General features: G+C 36.6%; 1 protein-coding gene across 1 annotated transcript in view; it reads right to left on the bottom strand.

Moving 5' to 3' along the window:
• Positions 1–1,519: 1,519 nt before the first annotated feature.
• LOC120518113 (importin subunit alpha-7) overlaps positions 1,520–16,702 on the bottom strand; it is a 313,398-nt gene continuing 298,215 nt past the window's right edge. Inside the window, exons 13-14 of the mRNA XM_039740716.1 lie at positions 16,084–16,262; positions 1,520–5,435 (exon numbers count right to left, since the gene is read on the bottom strand). Of these exons, the coding sequence (XP_039596650.1) occupies positions 5,248–5,435; positions 16,084–16,262 (367 nt within the window). The 3' untranslated portion in view covers positions 1,520–5,247. The remainder of the gene's footprint in view (positions 5,436–16,083; positions 16,263–16,702) is intronic.

Genomic DNA, 16,702 nt, shown 5'->3' with positions numbered 1-16,702 from the left:
AGCTCATGGGGCACACAGCAGCAGCAAACCAGCAGCTGATCAAGCAAAGGGTAGATTAAAAAAAAAAAATAAAATAAAATAAAAGAAGCAAAAACTATGTTTCCCATTGTATCACCATATAAGAGGGGTTTCAGAGGAGTGGCTGTGTCTCCTTGGGGTGCGTTCAGCCACCCTCTTTACAACTGGAGGGGGGGTTGGTGAGCGAAGCCCCCTAGAGTCTGTGTGTGAAATAAACCTCCCAAACAAAGAAAATGTGAATGAATCAGCCTAATGTGCACACATTACACCACTTACCAGAGCCAGTGTTGGCACCCCAAACCATTTTTATAAATGCAACTTGTACAAAAAAAGGCCTACTGCAATTTCTTTCATATGCACATTGACTACCTAAGCAACTTAGTGGTAAATTCCATGACCAAGTCATGCTTGTTAATTTAACAGAAACTTTTTTTTCCCTTGAGGTAACTGTTTTGTAAAAAAATTATCCAGAAGTTCATGAATCTAAAACAAGTGAGCTTCAGACTCATATAAGATATAGCCATATTCTTCTTTCACAGACACCATTTTCCCCAGTGAAGGTAGTGGAACATGGAATCTTGGCCAAATGTAGTTACACTAACATTTCTTTTGGTGCTGATTTGTCTTTAATTGTTTTTATAGTTTCTAATAAAGTGCTGTGGATATCTCAAGAGGCAACTTTGATTCAAGTACATTATACAGAATAATAACAATAAACCTGGCATTCTGCTGTTACTGCTTGTCAAAGTATTTTACTTTAGAAAATTAAAACAACTAATTAATTTGGCAGTTGTGTCATTTTACCACTTTTTTAGATTTCCTTTCTCTCCCCTTGTTTGAAAAGTTAATAAGTGAAAGGAAATATTGATCATGGAAGAGTGCTTGATACATGTGAATGAGCAAACCCCAAAATATCCAGAAATGTCTCTGGTCACTTATGTAAAGAAGTCGCTTAATAAAATCTCTGCTCTACTGAAAACCTGTCTAGCATACCTTATAAACAGAGCCTGCTTTTTATAGCTGAAAAGTCTTTGTAAACATGTGTCAGTCCTACCTTAATCACAAATTATGTTAACTGTTCTGTTATGTAGCCTGCATTTTAAAATGTAGAAAATCTTTAGGTGCAGTTTTAAATGCTGGGGTACATTCAAACAATCTGCTTCAAGAGTAAAGGACAGTGCCTGGTAACATATCCTTAGGAAAATGAGTTGTATTAGTACACATGAAAAACTTTTGAGGGTTTGCAGCAAATTCATTTTTGAAAACATGTATTTTGGAGAGACAAATTAACATTAAAAACCAAAACTAGATATAAAAATAGTTTGGGGGTAATGATTGACTCTAGCACTTGTTAATATGAACCTATATATCAAAAAGTATGAAATGCCACTTTAACGTTCAATGGTCTAAATTAAAGTAAAATACCAGTTTAATAGAAATGACTTGTAGAGATACAAATCAAATTAGAATAATGAATTTACAATTCTTAATAAATACATCATTGTTATAGATATGGAGAGTTTAATTTAATTACAATGTTTTAACTTTGATAAATATTTCCTCTACTCTGAACCAATATAGGAATTTAGTGCAAAAGTAGTAAAGGAAATCACATTCAAAAGAAGGAAATTTATCTGAGTGAAGGAAGAAAAATAAAGCAGCAATATCTGCACAAATCAGTGCTTTTTCTCAAGTAAACAAAATCATTTGATGAATAATAAAATGAGAATATTTACCTTTGAAGAATAACAGTAATATTGGCACTTGTGTGAAAAAAAGAGTGCATTGCACTTTACATAAAGAACATGAATGTTTATAAAAAAAAAATAAATAAATAAAAACACAGACACAGTTGGAAAACAATGCTGCAAACAAGAAACAAACAAGGTAAGTAATTATTCCCCTTAACTTCAAAAAATATTTTAATTTTCCTTTTATGAAATTGGCTTATTTTTCATTAAACTCCTGTACAGTGCAGAATGTTCTCTGAGGACAAATCTTTCAAAATAATTTATTAAGCACCCTCCATTGCATGTCATGAGTCATTTTGCATAGTTTTACAGATATTAGACTTAGATGCCCAAAAACAAATTTTAAAACCAAATTAAAGTATTGTGAAATGATTCTTAATAGTTCTGGCTTGAGGACGAATTTTTTTTTTGACAGCTGCACAGGAGATATGAAAAAAATGTATTAAATAAAAAACTATCATACAGATGCTTTCAACAATAATTATAATAAATCAATCTTTTTGTTCAACACCATCAAAAACCAACACCCACAGTTACTAGTTGGTATCACGTCTCTTTCCTAAAGAGATGAAAGAACTCTGAACTAATTTTGACATGCTGTTACATATGTGCAGACACAATGGTCATTACTAAAGTCACAATATGCTCTTTTGTACTCCTAAATATGCTCTTTTGTACTCCTATAGTTTTCAGGCAGGGAATTTGCTCTTTTGCCTTAATGGACCAAATGATTCACATAATAATGGAAATTAACACCAAGACTAGATTGACTTAAATGACTGTAGTATATGAGCTGAACCACTTTTTATACATATTTGTTAGGCAGGAGTTACAGAACTTTTTATCTAGGAAGTACATCATGTGTGCATGTGTGTACATTAAGTGAACAAAGGCAAAAAAGGTAAATTACCTTTTCATAAATTCAGGAGTATTTTATCTGTATGACAGACCAAACAAAATAACACACATCATCTAATAGTATAGCTCTTCAAAGTTGAAACGTTTAACTGCATTAAAACATGGCTGCTGCCACCAAAATTTTACAAGTAAAACAAGAAAGATCCAAGAAGAGCAAGATAATTCAAATGAAACTTACAATGGAAATAAACAGTGTTTAAATTGTTCTTCTTTGATACCAGCCTTAAAAGTAAATGATGATACTAACTTTAAAAGTGGAAAGTAGACTCTGAAGATGATTAGGAGCATGATCTCCTTAAACTGAATTAAATCCTGATCTGGAGCAGCAGGCATGTACACCTCCATAGACTGCAATAAACTCTGAAACAATTTACTGGCCACGTTGGATCTAATCATGCAACTATCTGTTCATTACTTATACTAACTTTTTTTAAGACAAAATTCAGAATCAGACTACAAAATAGAATTCTGTGACACCTAATCTTTAATCTAAACACGGGGGAGAAGAGATAATGTGATTTAAAGGTGAAACGTCTTCCTGTCATACAAAACCTGAAAAGTGTTTCTCCATTTGGGATTATCTATCCAGAGGTAAAAAGCACAGATCTTAAAGAATGCAAACTAATAAAATTTTCTTCACACACAAGATTGCATATACAAATAATGCTTGTTATTTGTTGTGTTCAAACAGAGAGTTAAGCCAAAAAAATTACCTTTCTTCAAACATTACTACTGTTACCAGTCGAATTAACAATTCTGGAATATTTAGTTAAAAATAAGCTGAATAGTTATTTAATTGTCCATCACACTTAACTCCAGTCACTGATTGTCATACCAGTTCTGTGATCTCTCTGCCCTTAACAGATAATTAATTAAAGCAGGCAGATTTAAAGAGAAATTCTTTCAATACAGCTTTTTCAAGTAACTTAATGTTACTCAACTTAAAGATGCTTTTAGGAAGGAAAATGTTCAGTTTAGTTTAGACGGTGAGCATTGATTTCACACTTTTTGATAAGGGAATTAAAACAAACAACCTGCTTCTCTCAGGTGTACTTACACTTTCAAAAACAAAAAAGACTGTCAAAAACAGAAAAACCCTACAAAATAATAACGGAGGATCTAATTTGTACCGCAAAATATTTTTTATCTAATGGTGTAATAATAATTTTTCAATATTATATGTGTATATGCATTGGTGTGTGCAAAATTTTGTAATGATATTTTTATTAAGTTTTACAAATCCTCTAATTTGTCCCTTGTCAATGTCATTAGTATTTTAGAAATATTTAAAAGCTTCCATTGCCATATCTAAAACTGTAGAAGATAAAATAGAAATCGAAACAAGTTGTATACATATAAATGCACAACAAATTATGGAAAGTTAAGATTCTAAATCTATAAATTTTGCTCCATATGGGACTTGCAGGGACTAAAAATACACAGAACATTAAGACTGGTCTTGCATTCTACATGATTTTAAATATGAAAATGTTACATAAAAGTCGCTCTTATTTACAAATACTATTTACGTTATTAAACATGCATCTACCTGGTAACTAAAGATCTGGCAAGGGAAGCAATATAAGATTTCGGAATAAATTAATAATGTACAAAGGTGTGTTGCACTATATTTACAGGATTGCACACCTCAGCATTACACTACATATTTTAAATAGATGGTGTAGCATTTATGTGCCTAAAGTTAAAAAACAGATTTTGTATCATAAAGGTGAATTGTTTAATGCTGTAAGTGCGGCTTGTATTTTAATTTTTTATTAACACAGCACATAATGCACACAACATATAACTATTAGCTCGTGGCAGTTACTCTGAAATGTATAAAATTTTAAACTCTTCTCAAGCATGCTTAAAAAATTGTAAATTTATAATATCTCTGTGTCTGACATGTTTGGAATAGTAGCCCAAGGAGAAAAAAAAGTAATAGGTTCTTTATAAAAAATGATTTTTGATTTAAAATGGAAAAAAAAATTCTTGTATTACTTAGGTGTCCTTGTCCTCCCAGCTCAGCTAAGTATATAAAGATGTACATTTGAACTAAGCATTCTTTATTATTTTGTAAATGGTCTGCTAAATGAAATAGAAAAAAATAATTAGTATTAGATTCTGAAGACCACGTATTAGTCGACTTGCCACTTTTCTTTGCTGCCTCACGTATTTGACATTTGTATGCATAACCATTTTTTGAAACTCATTGTCTTTTCATCTTTAACATATTCTAATATATGAAACTGAAAAATTTACAAAAAAACCTCCAAAAACAGAATCAAACAGACTGGATTCTACTGATGAATGTGCAAAAGAAGTATCCATACTCTTACATCCCGAAAAGCTTTAATGAGCGAACAGTTTTAAATGGTTTTCTCTCAGCTGTCCCGAAAATGCAAGACAACAGTGCTTTATGAAGACTTTTTATTTCTAACTTTAGAGAAGGGGCCAGCCCACTAGCTAATTACTAGTGGACAGTTTACGATAAATTGCATGGCTTTGTTTGTGTGATATTACAGTTAATGAGTTTATTCTTATATTTATTGGGTTAATGTTACAGTTGAAAACCCTCCATGGGAGCCTCTTGCTGAGGGAAAAGAAATTGCTGCTGGTTCTCATCTACTTGTGGTGCTATACTTGCATCTTCTTCTTCCACTCCAAAATAATGCTCTATCAGGTCAAAGGCTTTCTGGTATATTTCTTGGTTTTCATGGCTCTGAAGAAACTCAATTTTATCTAGCCCTGGGAACAAAAAAAAAAAAAAGTATTCAAAATTGATATTTTTTCTTCTAAAGACTGCAGTGCTTAACTTGAATGTCATTATAATCCATACACATGTTTTTTATATGCAAAGCATTCTTAAGTTTTTACAATAAAAATTTAAATTAAAAACTACACATTTTGTTAAGACAGATAATTTGACATATACATGCATGGAATTTCAACAAATACTACTGAACAAGCATTGAATTTTAACAGTTGTCTGAACAAGTTGGGTACAAGTTAGACACCTTTAGAAAAATACAAAAACGTTAAAATGGAAAAAAATCTTACAATACTTTGGGTTGCGAAAAGAAAGCCTTGATTACAGTATTGGGTCAGTCTGCATAAGTCACCCTTTTTAGCTTAAAGCAACTAGAATCTGAAAGTTTCAACATATTCACCTTTGCAGAAGACTTAAATTAATTGGATTGAAAATTTCTCATGTACATAGCCTTCTTTAGGTAAATCCACAGATTATTTTCCCTCTATAATGGAAAACACCACAGCTCCATATTAATATTGTAATGCTTTCACCACTTACTTGAATGTAGGTACCTGTGTCCTTTTGAAAGTTACCCAATTATTTAAACTTACCTTTTGGAATTTAGTCCAAACAGCAAACCGTGTTATTTGATCTGATAAGGCCATATGTTTTAAAATTTTTCTACATATTTATTTATATACTGTATATGGACATTTAATATCTATGTTATAACAGGCTTCCATTTTGCCACATTACTCCAAAGCTCATATTTGTGGAGTATATGCAAAAATGATCATAAGCAGGAAGAACTGGTTACAGTCACATATTCCTGCTGTTCATTTACGGTATTAGCATTTTATAAGTCTCTCTGTTGTGCTGAAAGAACATGGAGAAATACCTGGAAGACTATAACAAACTCCAGAAATATTTCTTGTAAATACATTAGTCTACCTTTGTAAAAAATAGGGCATTCTTTTTGCATTCTGCACTGTAAGTTAATATTTTAAAGGATAGTGTAAACTACCAGGAACAACAATGGTATCAGAACTACACAATTTGACAGGGTATTTTATGATGTAGTGAAAAGAAACCAGAGTATTATCATGAATATTGGTAGAAAATCCTATATAGTTCTTATGAGTCTCTAAAATGTAATATTGATAAAGTTTCAGATAATGTGTTGGTGGATCAAGATAAGTGATCTAAGCCAGAATCAACTACAAAGTTAAAATCACTAGACATACTTGCAATGGCAAATATTAGGGGCCAAAGGAAAAACACTATGAATTCCTTATTATCACAGTTAGCTTTACAGATTTTAGCTAGAAATAGCCTCACTTACTTTTCCTACTACTAAAATAAAACAACCATCCGAGGCAGATGTTACCTCAGAGATGATAAAATGGGTTGCTCTATAAATTAGTATCCCTGTTTCTTTAGTTTTATTTCAGTGAAATATCTGCCAAATATATCAACTTTAAATAAGCTTGAGTTATTATTTTACTTTAAAATATGTCATGTGTAAGCTGAGTTTATATGACTTCAATTTGTTCTTAAATCCATGACATTACAACTAATAAGATTAAGTCTTTTGGGTTTTACATGTGATATTTCTTAAGTGACATAAGCATTAGCTATTTTAGATACGTTTCCCTTTGAAAGTCTTATTTCGTCCTGCTCGCACTTGAACATTACAACAATCTAGATGGCAACAAGCCATTCAAGCGCAACAAAGCTCACCAGTCTAATCCAATTATTTCTTCTAAAACTATAGCTTTGATTCACTGTACTAATTCCCTTCATAATTTTAAACACTTCATTAATTTATCCTATTAATCTTAATTAAACTGAAAAGGCACAGCTCTTTTAATCTTTCCTCATAATTCATACCCTTTATCCCTGGAATCAGCCTAGTTGCTCTTCTATAGACTTTTTCCAGCACTTACAGTGCATCTGGAAAGTATTCACAGCACATCACTTTTTCCACATTGTTATGTTACAGCCTTATTCCAAAATCGATTAAATTAATTTTTTTCCTCAGAATTCTACACACAACACCCCATAATGAAAACGTGAAAAAAGTTTACTTGAGGTTTTTGCAAACTTATTAAAAATAAAAAAAACTGAGAAATCACATGTACATAAGTATTCACAGCCTTTGCTCAATACTTTGTCGATGCAATTTTGGCAGCAATTACAGCCTCAAGTCTTTTTGAATATGATGCCACAAGCTTGGCACACCTACCCTTGGCCAGTTTCGTCCATTCCTCTTTGCAGCACCTCTCAAGCTCCATCAGGCTGGATGGGAAGCGTCGGTGCACAGCCATTTTAAGATCTCTCCAGAGATGTTCAATCGGATTCAAGTCTGGGCTCTGGCTGGGCCACTCAAGGACATTCACAGAGTTGTCCTGAAGCCACTCCTTTGATATTTTGGCTGTGTGCTTAGGGTCGTCATCCTGCTGAAAGATGAACCGTTGCCCAAGTCTGAGGTCAAGAGCGCTCTGGAGCAGGTGTTCATCCAGGATGTCTCTGTACATTGTGGCTGTCATCTTTACCTTTATACTGACTAGTCTCCTAGTTCCTGCTGCTGAAAAACATCTCCACAACATGATGCTGCCACCAACATGCTTCACTGTGGGGATGGTATTGGCCAGGTGATGAGCGGTGCCTGGTTTCCTCCAAACGTGACGCCTAGCATTCACACCAAAGAGTCCAATCTTTGCCTCATCAGACCAGAGCATTTTCTTTCTCATGGTCTGAGAGTCCTTCAAATGCCTTTTGGCAAACTCCAGGTGGGCTGCCATGTGCCTTTTACTAAGGAGTGGCTTCCGTCTGGCCACTCTACCATACAAGCCTGATTGGTGGATTGCTGCAGAGATGGTTGTCTTTCTGGAAGGTTCTCCTCTCTCCACAGAGGGCCTCTGGAGCTCTGACAGAGTGACCATCGGTTTCTTGGTCACTTCCTTGACTAAGGCCCTTCTCCCCCGATCGCTCAGTTTAGATGGCCGGCCAGCTCAAGGAAGAGTCCTGGTGGTTTCGAACTTCTTCCACTTACGGATGATGGAGGCCACTGTGCTTATTGGGACCTTCAAAGAAACAGAATTGTTTCTGTAACCTTCCCCAGATTTGTGCCTCGAGACAATCCTGTCTCGGAGGTCTATAGACAATTCCTTTGACTTCATGCTTGGTTTATGCTCTGACATGAACTGTCAACTGCGGGACCTTATATAGACAGGTGTGTGCCTTTCCAAATCATGTCCAATCAACTAAATTTACCACAGGTGGACTCCAATTAAGCTGCAGAAACATCTCAAGGATGATCAGGGGGGAAAGGATGCACCGAAGCTCAATTTTGAGCTCCATGGCAAAGGCTGTGAATACTTATGTACATGTGATTTCTCAATTTTTTTATTTTTAATAAATTTGCAAAAACCTCAAGTAAACTTTTCTCACATTGTCATTATGGGGTGTTGTGTGTAGAATTCTGAGGAAAAAAATGAATTTAACCCATTTTGGAATAAGGCTGTAACATAAAATGTGGAAAAAGTGATGCGCTGTGAATACTTTCCGGATGCACTGTATATATGCGTTTGTCTCCTCCAGGCTGGACTTCTGCAATGCACTTCTCAGATCGAGCTTTTTGCTCAGCTGCACCCAGACTGTGGAATGCTCTCCCTGAGTATCTGAGGACGCCACAGACTGCTGATGCTTTTAAATCTGGTCTTAAAACGTATCTTTTTATCAGAGCTTTCGGGTCGAATTAATTTTGTAGCACTTTGAGATTTGTTTCAAATATAAAGTGCATTATAAATAAAATGTATTATTATTATTATTACATACACACATATATATACATATGCACAAACACACAATTATCTGTTATTAGCTATGGTATCGGTACTGAGCAGCGAGATTGGTACCAAAATGAAAATTTTAGTATTTTTCCAAAACTATTCTGGCCCCTTACCAAGCAGACTCATTTTTGTTTGCTTCTGGTTAGTGATCTGATGTACAGAGAAAAGTACAGCCTTGGTATATAACTTTGTCAAATGAAGGGGAACTTAAGTTTTATCCCAAACAAGGAAACAACATTGGATAACTAATTAATCAGATCACCTTGCAAGCTGCAGCCTTGTGATCTTAAATTGCAGGTGATTTTCTATTACACTTGTTTATGTTCATTAGTTGCTATTCAAAATGCCAATGCTGGATAGGCTACATTACAAAAATTCTGCAAGGCAATTTGTCTCTCCTATGTAATTTTAATCCAAATTCTTTTCATAATGCCTTGCTAGGATATGATGACTCCGTAATGAACTCTTCCTCAAATGTGCATTGCATTGACACAATAACCACCAATCTCAGTCTAAGAAAAAAAAACCCACAGACAATGTGGCATAAATGCAAATAATTTAATTAACATTTCACCTGTAGATGTGCACTGTATTAAAAGTATAACAGATTATATAAACTACATAAAAAATCCGCACAAAGTGGCATTAACACAAATAACTTAATTATTTCGAACAGCCGTAACACTCTGCCAATTCAGCACTCTTCTTCCGAGACCTTTAACTGGTCTTATTAAATGTTAGAGCTTTAGCCAAGAAGACGTTTTACATGAACGATCTTATTAGTGATAGAAAAATCGACTTTCTTACATTAAGAGAAACGTGACTCGCCTCTGATGGTGCAACTGTTTAAACTGAATCTACACCTCTGAATTACAAATATACTCATGCGGTTTGCTAAGGGATGAAAAGTGGCAAGGTTTAACAAATATTTACTTGACCGGTTAAAGTGTAATGTTGTTGCTTTGGTAGGTTTGTGTCTTCGGAGTATCTTGCTGCTGTTATTCAAGGAGTTTCTCAGTCTGTAGTATTGTCCGTGTATAGACCTCCTACAAATCTTTCACTAAGGAATTCTCAGACAGGTCCCTAATTGTTGGCAACTTTATTTTTCACATTGATAATCAGTGTTACCTGAAAGCAAAAGAATTCATGAACCTCCTGTACTCTTTTGATCTGAGCCAGCACATTAGCAAGCCCATACAAAAAGGGGCGGGGGGAAAGGTGGGGTCACACGCTGGATTTAGTGAATGCTAAAGGATTAAAAGTTGATTTGAGGCAGATAATGGATATCGGTTTATCTGACCATTTTTACATTTTATTTAATGCAGAAATACTGATAGCTACAACTAATGAGAAGTGTATTGTTAAAAAAATGCTATTTTGATACACCCGCAGTTTCAAAGTTTGCTAACATTCTAATAACCAGTCAGTTTGTAGTGCTTACTACAATAGTGAAAATAATGTAAATAGTATGGTGGAAAATTTTAATGCTAAAGTAAGAGCTGCCGCTGATATAGTCACTCCTGAAATGATAGTTAAAAAAAACCCCAGCACTTTATACCACAGAAGACTCAAAAAGTGTCTGATTTAGAGAAAACATGCCGAAGAGCTGAACTTAAATGGTGAAAAACTAAATTAATAGTTCACTATGAAATATTGAAAGCTAAAATAATGGAATATAACAGCAAAGTCCGTCTGGGGGAGGCGGTGCTACTCCTCTAAAATTATATATAATAATGCTGGTAATCCAAGAGTTTTATTCTCTATTATTGATCATTTGCTAGACCCAGATCACTTAATGGAATGCCTCCAAAAAACTACCAGTGAAACTTGTGAGGCTTTTGCTATATTTTTAATCACAAAATTAATGATATTACAAATAATGCAGTACATCCCCCAAATGCTGATTGTATTAAATCCCGGAATTCCTTTTTAAGTTAATTAAATTTGTTCACCAGGATAGGTTTACTTGATTTATGAAACCTTCCACTTGTGTCCTTGACCCAATACCAACAAGCTTTTTCAAAGAAGAATCCAATAGTGTGCTTGACATAGTAAACTAATTGTTAGATATGGGAGTCTTCCCAGACTGTTTTAACACTAGAATCCCAGAAGCCTACGAAAAAAAGTCGGAATTCCGGGCAACTTTAAAATTCCTTCACACTTCTCCATCAGTGTCTTTTGTTTTGCAAATGTATCGATCAGCACAAGCAGTCTGCTATCTCATACCCCACCGATACAGCTGAAGTTCTCCCAGCTCAAGTCTCTTTATCTAGGTGTGAGGTGCCTGGAGTTGTATAGGAATAATAATATATTGTTATTTGGATTACATACATTTCATGTGTGCTCTGTCTCTACTGTGTTATAGTAATAATGACAAAAAGTGTATAATGTGTAAAGACTTTAGTCCAAATATCAAACGTGCGCTTTTATTCAAGAATATAACCACTGAAAACATGATATGTATTATTGGATGGTGCAGAGGTAAGAACTGCTGCCTTATAACCAAAAGGTTGCGGGTTTGAGTCCGGGTGCTCAGTGTTTTGAGTAGTGAGCTGCTATTATTACTATAATATAATAAAAACATACATTTCATTTCAGTCTGTAACACCCGGTGTAAATTTTGGCTACTTGTAAAAGTTAGCACTTGTTTTTTTATTATTCAGTTTTATTTTGTCAGTGACGTTCATGTGGTACAATAAACTTGCCTCTCCCACCCTGAGTTTATCTCCATTCTTTTCACAGCAGATGCGATGACCACAGTTGGTGCTGTGGTTGATGCCTGCTCATAATTATTTGTTTAATCGGCAATCAAAGATACAATGCCTCATGACTGCTATCAGACTATCATGTGGCATTTGCGCAACTAAGACACTCATGTAGAACATGTGAAAAACGACAGATATGCTGCAATCTCATACATTTGGAAATGTTTTGTTGAGAACTGTGGTTTGAGTTACAACCCAGGGCAAAGACATTCTGAGACTGCAGTCATTAAGCTTATGAAGCAGTTTCTGGACAAAGACAGAACTGTAACAACAGATAACTTCCTCAAAGCACTTTTGCTGGCTAATAGACTGCTGCACCGCAACACAACTTTGCTTGGCACCGTAAGTAAAATGGGACTTCCACCTGCAGCTATAGTCACTTCAGTACGCGAGCAATTCTCCATACTAGTGTTTAGATCTGGCAGTGCCATGCTAACAATGTATGCGCCCAAAAAGAAGAAATCATACTTTCTCCAAGGTAGCATGTAAATAAGTAATCAATGCACAAATTAGATAGATAGATAGATAGATAGATAGATAGATAGATACTTTACTAATCACAAGGGGAATTTCACATAATCCAGCAGCAATATACTCATACAAAAAACAATATTAAATTAAAGAGTAATAAAAAATGCATATAAAAGCAGACAATAACTTTGAGTAATGTTAGCATTTACTCCCCTGGGTGGAATTGAAGAGTCGCATAGTGTGGGGGAGGAACGATCTCCTCAGTCTGTCAGTGGAGCAAGACAGTGACAAAAGTCTGTCACTGAAGCTACTTCTCTGTCTGGAGAGGACACTGTTCAGTGGATGCAGTGGATTCTTCATGATTGACAGAGTTTGCTTAATGCCAATCGCTCTGCTACAGATGTTAAACTGTCCAACTTTACTCCTACAATACAGCCTGCCTTCTTAACAAGTTTGTCCAGGCGTGAGGCGTCCATCTTTATGCTGCCTCACCAGCACATCACCGCTTAAAAGAGGGCACTCGTCACAACCGTCTGGTAGAACATCTGCAGCATCTTATTGCAGATGTTGAAGGACGCCAACCTCCTAAGAAAGTATAGTCGGCTCTGTCCTTTCTTACAAGAGTATCAGTATTGGCAGTCCAGTCCAATTTGTCATCCAGCTGCACTCCCAGATATTTATAGGTCTGTACCCTCTACACACAGTCTACTCTGATGATCACGGGGTCCATGAGAGGCCTGGGCCTCCTAAAATCCACCACCAGTTCCTTGGTCTTGCTGGTGTTCAGGTGTAAGTGGTCTGAGTCGCACCATTTAACAAAGACTTTGATTAGCTTCCTGTACTCCTCCTCCTGCCCACTCCTGATGCAGCCCACAATAGCAGTGTCATCTGCGAACTTTTGCATGTAGCAGGACTCCGAGTCATATTGGAAGTCTGATGTATATAGGTTGAACAGGGCTGGAGAAAGTACAGTCCCCTGCGGTGCTACTGTATTGCTGACCACAATGTCACACCTGCAGTTCCCAAGACGCACATATTGAGGTCTGTCTGTAAGATAGTCCACGATCCATGCCACCAGGTGTGAGTCTACTCCCATCTCAGTCAGCTTGTCCCTAAGGAGCAGAGGTTGGATGGTGTTGAAGGCACAAGAGAAGTCCAAAAACGTGATTCTTACAGCACCACTGCCTCTGTCCAAGTGGGACAGGGATCGGTGTAGCATGTAGATGATGGCATCCTCTACTCTCACCTTCTCCTGGTATGCGAACTGCAGAGGGTCAAGGGAGTGGCGGACCTGTGGCCTCAGGTGGTGAAGCAGCAGCTGCTCCATGGTCTTCATTACATGTGATGTCAAAGCAACAGGCCGGAAGTCATTCAGCTCACTAGGATGTGACACCTTTGGGACAGGGCTGATACTAGATGTTTTCCAAAGCCTTGGGACTCTCCCCTGTTCCAGGCTCAGGTTGAAGATGCGCTGTAGAGGACTCCCCACAGTTCCAACGCACAGGCCTTCAGCAGTCGTGGCGATACACCATCTGGACCTGCTGCTTTGCTGGTACGAAGTCTCCTTAGCTCTATGCTCACCTGTGCTGCTGTAATTGTGGGTGGGGATGTCTCACCTATGCTGGTATCAGCAGAAGGATGGTTGGAGGATGCAGTACTCCGAGGTGAGAGTGGGTTAGGTGGTCAAACCTATTAAAGAAATTGTTCATTTGGTTTGCTCTCTCCACATCTCTCTCAATGGTGGCACCCCGCTTCGAGCTGCAGCCAGTGATAATCTTAATCCCATCCCACACTTCCTTCATGCTGTTATTCTGCAACTTCTGCTCCAGCTTTCTCCTGTACTGCACTTTTGCCGCCCTGAGCTGGACTCGGAGTTCCTTCTGCACATGCTTGAACTCATGCTCATCACCGTCTTTCAAAGTCCTTTTCTTCTGGTTCAAAAGGCCTTTGATGTCACTTGTTATCCATGGTTTGTTGTTAGCATAGCAGCGCACTGTTCTTACTAGAACTACAATGTCCATACAGAAGTTGATGTAATCAGTTGTGCAGTCAACAGCCTCTTCAGTGTTCTCACTATGTGACCCCAGCAGTATATCCCAGTCTGTAGTTCCAAAGCATTCTCTCAGAGCCTGCTCTGCCTCAGGGGGCCACTTCCTGAATGATCGTGTGGTTGTAGGTAGCGCCTTCACTCTTGGTTTGTAGTGAGGCAGAAGCATTACCAGCAATCCCAAAGGTTTCACAGTCTTTCTTCTGCAACCATGAGAGTAGGCTGACAGTGGTCTAGGTGACCCAAACTGTGATTTTGTTTATTTTGACATCTGTGTTTTTTTTAATCCAGGAATGCTATTAAATGGAGTTTTTGTTTTCCTTTCCTCCTTTGCCAAGTGGCCAAATCTCAGTGATGTTAGTGGAATAATATTGTCATAATTATGTAAATAAGAATGAAATCTGCAATGTTTCACAGTGATTTCAACAATTTTGAAGTTCATGTATATAAATGTATGGTTCAATTTTGCCATTACTTTATAGCTATGATGAAAAACCTGACATAATGGCTGACTGGGGGATTACTGCCTCCATGAGTTCTTGGGATAATACTGTTTCTGAGCCTCGAGTGCAGGAAAGACTCTGAAACTTTTGCCGGATGGGAGAAGTTAATATAGACTGTAGCATGAGCATGGTTTCATTTACAGGTGCACAAAAACATAAAAAGCAATGTCTCGACCAAAATAGCGAATACTATTTACAGTGGTTTTTGCCAGTTCCAATATAAAAATAATCAAAGACAAAAAGTAGCATATACACAAACTGTAATCTTTCTAAAATAAAATAAAATCAGAAAGAAACTACATACAACAAAGCCCTTTAATTGAATCCCGGAAAATATTTAGAACAACAAAAAGTGCACCACAAACACAGATTGCATAAATACCTCTACCTATAGTGGCTGGTGCATTCTTTGAATGTGTTACGTTCAACTCCTTTAAAGCCCATAATAAAAAGCACTGGCCTCACTAGTGCACCTTTGACATGTTCCAACGGACAAGCCCATACCTTCTCCAGAATTACTGAGGTAAGTTACTTTTAATAACTTTGCCCTGGGATTATCTGGGGATCCTCTTCTTAAACCAATGAATGAATGCCTAAATTAACTGAACTAAACACTCTGCACTTCTTACTTTGTTAATGGCAAAGAGATACTCGACTTTTTGGCTGAGCATGTGAGGCATCCATCTGACCTGAATTGGATACGCACCTACCTCAGTGCCAGTGTTGCATCGCAGGACCTGATGAAGTCAAAGTTAAAATCCTCATGGAAGTGTACCCCTGCACTTTGACGATTTAAAAAGGTAAGTGCTTTTACTTTACCAAAACTGTCCTTAAAACAATTTCATTAAAATTGGTGATCCTTGGCAGGCAGATTACCACAATGTCCCAAAAACATTAATGTGATGGATAAAATTAATTAATTCCAAAAACATGATTCCCAAAAAGACAATCAACACAAAGTAGAGAAACACATATCATCCACCAGAGCACATAATGGAACTTACCATAGGCCTCTTCAATGAGGCTACAGTAGGGGTTCAGGCCACTTCCATTTTGTTTTGCTTCCTGCTCCCCAAGTCTCAGAATATTTTCCAAACCATTCAGTGCAACCTGAACAATCTTGGAATCCATAACTGTCAGAAGGTCACATAGAGGTTTGATGCAACCTAAATTCACAAGGTATCTGTATAAAGAAATGAAAACACAGAACAGAGTCAATAAGCAAGACAAAACTAAGAGCAGTGGGCACCGTAACATTTGAGAAACAAGTACAAAATAGCATCTGTGATCCAAATGTCTGTGTACTCATTGATTTGTGGTTCCAAATGAACTATGCATGCTTAACAACTAAAGTGGTTGATTATACACAACACCCTCGAAATTTTCAATAAAAAAATAAGGAAAACAGGTCTTCTTAATTTACTTTTTAACTGAAGTAAAATAACACAATAAAATTAATATCACCAGTCAAATAATATGACATTACTACTCCTGGTTGACAAATTTCTACAGATGTCTCGTTTTAACTGGTGTTCTGTATACCAGTATAGAGTAGGCCATGCTAACGTGGTGCCTACATGGTTGATGCAGTGCTAAGACAAAGCTCAGGAAAAAACCATTACA

This window comes from Polypterus senegalus, chromosome 17 (assembly GCF_016835505.1).
Source record: "Polypterus senegalus isolate Bchr_013 chromosome 17, ASM1683550v1, whole genome shotgun sequence".
Classification (NCBI taxonomy): domain Eukaryota; kingdom Metazoa; phylum Chordata; class Cladistia; order Polypteriformes; family Polypteridae; genus Polypterus; species Polypterus senegalus.
This window is presented reverse-complemented; position numbering and strand designations above follow the sequence as displayed.